Raw genomic sequence first — 6843 nt, 5'->3', positions numbered from 1 at the left:
TTCCGATCTTCTACGGGGGGATACTGGGCTGTGCTGGGGTGTACTGGGGGGTACTGGGCTGTACCGGGGTGTACTGGGGGGGTAGTGGGGCCGTACTGGGCCGTACTGGGCAGCATTGGGCCATATTGGGCTGTACTGCGCCATACTGGGCCGTACTGGGCCGTACTAGGCCGTACTGGTCCGTACTGGTCCGTACTGGGCCGTACTGGGCCGTACTGGAGGCTGCCGGGCCGCAGGAGCCGCGTGCACGGAGCGCGCGGCCGCACTGGGCCGGGTGCGGTGTCCTGGCGCGCGCTGCCGGTCCCGGTGGCGGGGTGCCTGGTCCCCCTGAGCCCCGCAGCTCCCCATAGCCCTCCCATGGCCCCCCATAGCCCCCCCCAGGGCCCCCGAGAGCGCAGCGGAGGTGCCGCCGTCCCCTCGGGAGCCGGCACGGCTGGCACCCGGCCAAGCCCGGGCCCCTCGGCTCCGCGTCCTGTTCCCCGGTGTCCCCTCCCTCGCTCGCTCCCGCTCCAGCTGCCGCCAGCTGTTTGTGCTTAACCCTCCCTCGCGGCTCCCCGGGGCGGGGGGTTCCCGCGCCCTGACGTCACCGCGGGGCCGCGGCCAACGCGTGATGTCACCGTGAGGCCGTGACGTCACCGCCAGGTCCGGGGAAGCCGTGGCATCACCGTGGGCTCGGGGCCACGGCGGCCCGGGGTGGCCGCGGTGTGACCGCCGCCGTCGCGGTGTCCCCGGTGTCCCCGGTGTCCCCAGCACGGTGTCGGGTGGGGCCGGGGGCGCGGGGCAGCACCGGGCTCGGTGCCGGCACCGGGACGCGTCACCTGGCGCGGGCTCACGGGCCCGCGGGGACGTGGCACTGCCGGGCGCGGTGCCGGTGCAGGGACCTGCCGCCGCCGTGCCCAGAGCGGGGGCGAGGAGCGAGCCCACCGGCGGTCGGGGAGACGCGGGGCACCGCGCGAAGCCGGTGCGGGACCGGTGCGGGACCGGTGCTAGCGGCGGCCGTGCGGAGCGATGTCGAGGGGCTGGCCGAGGGGCGGCCGGGGGGAGGGCAGAGCCGAGCCGAGCCGTGCCGAGCCGCCCAGAGCCGCGGAGCCGCGACGGGACACCACATGCGGTCCTGAGCCGCGCTGACCGAGCCGAGCGGAGCCGCCCCAGCCCAGCATGGCACCCTGGCTCTGGCCGTGCCTTCTGGCCGCGCAGGCCCTGGCCGCCAACTTCCCCCCCCGGTACAGCCTCTACACCGGCGGGGCCGCCCCGCTCGCCCCCGGCCCGGCCGCGGCCCACGGCGGTGCCCGGGCCGCCAGCCGGCACAGGTAGGAGCCACGAGCACCGGGATGCACCGGGGCGACCCGGGCGGCGGCGGGGACGCGGGGACACGGGCTGCAGCCCCCGCCCCGATGCCACGGGAAGCCCGGCACGTGCCACGTCCAGGCCGGGGGGCGGCGGGAGGAGCGGGGGGTCCCCTAAGCGGGGGCGTCACCCCCAGGCCCGGGACGGGCGGGCAGTGGGCGCACGTGGAGGGTCGGGGCCGCCGGTGCAGCGGGGCCGAGGATTCCGGGCCGGTCCGTGCTCGGCATCACGCGTGGGTCAGCGCTGCCGGAGAGGGGCTCGGAGGCCCGGACCCGCCCTCTGCCCATCCCGGTCCCGTCTGGTACCGCGGGCAGCGTGGGGCAGCCCGGGGCCGTGGGTCGGGGGCGTTGCGGGGGCGCAGGGCTGGGGGCGGCCCCACGCTGGGTTGGGGTCACAGCGTGTTCACCGCGGACACATCAGCGCGGCCGCACGGCTGCGGCTGCTCCGGCCCCACGGTGGCCCCGGGGGGGATGGCCGCAGCCTGGGGTCCCCGGGGAGGGGCGCCGCCGGCGGGGCCGTGGGGCACGGGCACGGTGGAGCCTTTACCTGCGGCTCTGGGGGCTCAGGGGGGCTCTCCACGGGTCGGGGTGTGCAGCTCTCCATCCCCGCGGCTCGGGGAGCACGGGGGTGTCCCCCAACCCTGCCCTTTCAGGGGAGCTCTGGTCCCATCCCGGGATGGGGACAGCCCCGGAGCGGGGCGGTGGGACCCCAGGGCAGCCCGGGGGTCCCGGGGCCTGGCGGGTGCAGGGCTGGGATGGGGTGGGAGAAGAGGGGGGCCGTCGGTCGGCGCAGGAATTCCCGGCGGCCCCCGGGGAGGAGCTGGAATCCAGCCGGGGCCTGAGGGGAACCAGCCGGGCTGACGGGAACCGGCCGCCGCACCGGGGCCCCGCGGCGGGGACCGGGGGCCGCTCCCCGGGGGGCTGCCCGGGGGCCCCGGCTTTGGGTCCCGACCATATAAGGCTGCGCCGGGGTCCCGGCAGCGGGGCCAGGCTGCAGTCCCACGCGGGGGGGCCGGGGACCGGGACCCGTGCGCGGCTGCCGCCGCCGCTGCTGCCCCGAGCGGGCGGGGGACACGGGGTCGCTGGTGGGGCAGCGCTCAGGGTGCCCTCCCCGGGCCGGCGTGATGGGCTGTGGGCACCCTGCTCCTGGCAGAGCCCATCCCTGCGGGGCAGCCACGGCGGGGGGCTGCAGCCGTGTCTGCGGGGGTCGCCAGGCATGGCTGGGAGGCTGCGGTGGGGCAAGATCCGGCCCGTTAACCCGCCGCACTGGGCGTGACGGTGCTACCGGTGGGGCTGGTCGGGCAAGCACGGGAGCGCGCCGGGGGATGCGGGGTGTGGCCAGAGGGGCCGGGTGTGCTGGGGGATGCGGGGTGTGCCTGGGGAGCCGGGGGGTGCCAGGCAAGGCCCGGGCAGGGGTGTTGCTGTGTCTCTGCCGGGGTGATGCCTGGTGCCCGCTCTACGCCAGGACAATGCCTGGTGTGTGACGGGATGCTGTGTATGGTGTGTGCCGGAGCACCGCCCGCTGTGCTGCCAGGGCAGTGCCAGGGCAGTGCCAGTGGCTGCTCCGTGCCGGGATGGTGCCTCCTGGATGCCAGGACAGCCCGCGGTGTGTGCCCAGGTGGTGCCCCGATGATGCCCAGCGTGTGCCGTGCTCGGTCCGTGCCAGGACCACGCCCGGTGTGTGCCGGGGTGGTGCCGTGTGCCAGCGCTCTCCGGGTGTGTGCCATGACCCCCTCCCTCCGCAGGAACTGGTGTGCCTACGTGGTGACACGCAGCGTGAGCTGCGTGGTGGAGGATGGCGTCGAGAGCTTCATCAAGCCAGACTACCAGCCCTGCGCCTGGGGGCAGCTCCAGTGCCCCCGAGTCCTGGCGTGAGTGGGGCTGGGGGCGTTCGGGGCGTTCTGGGGGGCAGCACAGAGCCGGGGGAGGCGCGGCCGCGCCGCCGCCACTGGTGTTTACCCACCCTGGGGGCATGTTTACTCTTGCGCAAGAGTCAGTGGCCTCAAGCGGTGACCGGAGGGTGACCGGACACTGTCCCCCCCGCTCGTCACGTGCAGCCCTGAGGCACCCCCCAGCTCTCTAGACCAGAGCAGTGACACCAGTGACACCGCTGTTGGGACTGGTGACAGGGTGACAGGGCTGGGCAGGGGCAGCCCCCGGCCGCTGAGCGAGGCACGGGCTGGGTCAGGCCGGGTCAGGCCGCAGCCTGTGCTGGCTCCGGTTCCTTGGGGCAGCCCCGCGCCCCTCCTGGGGTCCCCCAAGCCCGTCCCCTCCCCCTGCAGGTACCGCAGCTTCCTCCGGCCCCGCTACAAGGTGTCCCAGCGCACGGTGTCCGAGCTGGCCTGGCGCTGCTGCCAGGGCTACTCGGGGCCGGACTGCAGCGAGGGGCCCGCCCCAGCATCCCCCCAGCCCACCGGCCGCCCCCCGCCCCGGCCCGGCCGCCCCACGCTCTCTGGCTTCGGCAACCCCCTCAGTGGCCTGGGGGGCGAAGGTAGTGCTGGAGCGGGGGTGCGGGGGAGGGGAACGCGCTGCTGTGGCCCTGGCCCTGCCCCTCATCCTGCCCCTGCCCCTGTCTCTGCCTCTGCCCCTGATCCTGATCCTGCCTCTGCCTCTGCCCCTGTCCCTGTCCCTTCCCCTGAGGGCGATCCTGCCCCTGCCCCTGCCCCTGTCCCTGTCCCTGTCCCTGTCCCTGCCTCTGCCCCTGCCTCTGCCCCTGCCTCTACCCCTGATCCTGCCTCTGCCTCTGCCCCTGATCCTGTTCCTGATGCTGCCCCTGCCCCTCATCCTGCCCCTGCCCCTCATTCTCCCCCTGTCCCTGCCTCTGCCCCTGCCCCTGATCCTGCCCCTGATCCTGCCCCTGATCCTGCCCCTGCCCCTGCCCCTGCCCCTGCCCCTGACCCCGACCCCGGCGGTGCACGGCAGGCGGCGGAGACTCGGAGAAGGTGCGGCGGCTGGAGGAGCAGGTGCGGCGGCTGAGCGAGCAGCTGGAGGAGCTGCGGGCCGGGCAGGAGCCGCCGCGGGCGGCTGTGGAGGGGCAGCCCGGGGGCGAGCAGCCGGCTGACGCGGCCGCCCCCGCCGAAGTGCGGGAGGCGCTGAGCCACCTTCAGCGGCGCCTGGAGGAGCTGGAGACCCGCCTGCACCGCGCCGAGGGCGGCCGGGACGGCCCAGGGGCTCCGGGGGGCCCGGGGACGGCGGCGCTGCACGAGCTGGAGCAGCGGCTGCAGGAGCTGTGCGCTGCCTGCACCACCGGCACCGAGGGGCTGCGGCGGCAGGCGGCCGAGGACCGCGAGCGGATGCGGGCGCTGGAGAAGCTGGTGGGCTCGGTGGACAAGCGCAACAGGGATGCGGTGGAGTCGGTGCAGAGGCACATCAGCAGCCTGAGCAGCCGCCTGGCCCCCGTCCCGGCGGCTCCCCCGTCCCCGGACGTGCTCCGTCGCCTGGCCGAGCTAGAGCGGCGGCTGGAGGGGCTGCCGGTGCCGGCAGCGGGGCCGGGGCAGGGACCGGTGCTGGCGCGGCGGCTGGCCGAGCTGGAGGGGCGGCTGAACGCTTCGCACGCCGGCCCGTGGCCCTCCGAGCCCGAGGGGCGGCCGGCTGGGCTGCCGGGGCGCCTGGCCAACCTCAGCCGGGCCGTGGAGGGGCTGGCGGCGAGCGGGGCACAGCGCGGCGCCCGCCTGGACCAGCTCGAGGGGCTGCTGGCCCGCTGCGGCCCCCCGTGCCCGGGGCAGGACGGGGCGCTCGGCCCGCACCTCCGGCAGCCAGGGGACACCGAGGGTCTCTGGGAGGACGGGCTGACCGGGACCCTGGGAGTGCTGCAGGGGGAGGCGCTGGCCGAGGAGCTGGAGCAGCTCCGCAACCGGACAGGGCGGCTGGAGGCGGCCCTGGAGGAGCTGGGCGGCGACCCCTGCGCCCGGCCCTGCGCCTCGCCGCCCCCCGGGGAGCCGGAGCAGCCCCCGGCCGGCCCCGCGGAGCCGGAGGAGCCGGAGGCACCGCTGGAGGGCTTCGGCATCTTCGGGGGCCCGTCCCCGTCGGAGCTGCGGGTGCTGCGGGGGGAGCTGACGGCGGCGCTGGCGGCCCTGAGCGGGCTCAACGCCACGGTGGAGGGGCTGCAGGACGCGCTGGAGGAGCAGGACGCCCGGCAGCGCCAGCTGAGCGCCGCCACCGACCGCGTGGTGGCCGAGCTGGACCGGGCGGCGGCGGCGGCGGCGGCGCGACAGGCGGAGAGCGAGGAGCGGCTGGAGGCGCTGGCGCGGGAGCTGTCGCGGGCCGGGGGCTGCCCCGCGGGGCTGGAGCCACGCGTGGCCAAGCTGGAGGGGGTCTGCGAGCAGCTGGAGGCGGTGGCCGGGGGGCTGCGGGGCGTCCGCGAGGGGCTGGGCCGGCACGTGGCCGGGCTGTGGGGCGCCGTGCGGGACCTGAACGCCACGGCCCGCGGGCAGGCCGCGCTGCTGGACAAGGCGCTGGAGCTGCCGGCCCGGCTCGGTGCCCTCAACGCCAGCCTGGGCCACCTGCGCGGGGAGCTGCAGCGCCTGGCACGGCTGGAGAGACACGGTGCGGGGACGCGGGGGGACGCCGGGGGGACGTGGGGCACCGCGGGGGGCTGCGGGGATGCGGAGAGCTGGGGGGTAAGGGATTGGTGGGACGGGGGCATGCAGGGGACGTGGGGCGTGGAGGGCACATGGGGCTGTGGGAACGGTGGTGGAGGTGTGGGGAGATGGGGAGGTGTGAGGATGTGGAGACAGGGAGATGTGGGGACACGGGGATGTGGGGATGTGGAGACAGGGAGATGTGGGGACACGGGGATGTGGGGATGTGGAGACAGGGAGATGTGGGGACACGGGGATGTGGGGATGTGGAGACAGGGAGATGTGGGGACACGGGGATGTGGGGATGTGGGGACACGGGGATGTGGGGACACGGGGATGTGGGGCTGTGGGGATATGGGGACACGGGGTCAGCAGGGGTGCTGCCATGGGTGTGGGGAGGCAGGGCCTTGGCTGGGTGATGCTGTGGTGTGGGGCACAGGACCGCAGGAGGATCCTGGCTCTGGGGCTGGCAGTGTGGGGACAAGGGGACGTCCCGCGTGGGGCACCGGCCGTGGGGCCAAGGTGGCTCTAACGCCCTCCTCCCTGCAGGCCCCCCCGGCCCCCCTGGACCTGCTGGCCCCATGGGCGAGACAGGCCCTTCTGGCCCCGCTGGGCCCCCGGGCAAGGATGGAGAACAGGGTCCCATGGGCCCCCCCGGTAAGGCTCAGCCCCCCCATATGCCCCCAGCCACGCAGGTGTGGCCGGACCCCGTCCCCGGGGGTCCTGCCCCAAGCTGGCTCTGCAGCAGCCCCTCCTCATCTTTCCTGCAGGGCTGCCCGGAGAGAGAGGTAGGGCTGGGGGGCTTGGGGGGGCAATGGAGGGCTGGGCTCTGCAGCAGCCCCTCCTCATCTTTCCTGCAGGGCTGCCCGGAGAGAGAGGTAGGGCTGGGGGGCTTGGGGGGGCAATGGAGGGCTGGG

The 6843-nt window shown here is 75.8% G+C and overlaps 1 protein-coding gene across 4 annotated transcripts in view; it reads left to right on the top strand.

Annotated features, from left to right (window-relative positions):
* The first annotated feature begins 686 nt into the window (after positions 1-686).
* Positions 687-6843, top strand: part of EMILIN1 (elastin microfibril interfacer 1) — an 8703-nt gene continuing 2546 nt past the window's right edge. The window contains exons 1-6 of one of the 4 annotated variants that reach the window (XM_041409984.1): positions 687-1310; positions 3092-3217; positions 3629-3837; positions 4269-5891; positions 6476-6583; positions 6697-6714. In XM_041409984.1, the coding sequence (XP_041265918.1) occupies positions 1159-1310; positions 3092-3217; positions 3629-3837; positions 4269-5891; positions 6476-6583; positions 6697-6714 (2236 nt within the window). In that variant the 5' untranslated portion in view covers positions 687-1158. Of the gene's footprint in view, positions 1311-2351; positions 3218-3628; positions 3838-4268; positions 5892-6475; positions 6584-6696; positions 6715-6843 lie in introns of those variants that run through there. The other 3 variants (XM_041409983.1, XM_041409985.1, XM_041409982.1) reach the window with 3 other exon arrangements.

This window comes from Onychostruthus taczanowskii, unplaced genomic scaffold, assembly GCF_017590055.1.
Source record: "Onychostruthus taczanowskii isolate IOZ18803 unplaced genomic scaffold, ASM1759005v1 scaffold317, whole genome shotgun sequence".
Taxonomy (NCBI): Eukaryota; Metazoa; Chordata; class Aves; order Passeriformes; family Passeridae; genus Onychostruthus; species Onychostruthus taczanowskii.
This window is presented reverse-complemented; position numbering and strand designations above follow the sequence as displayed.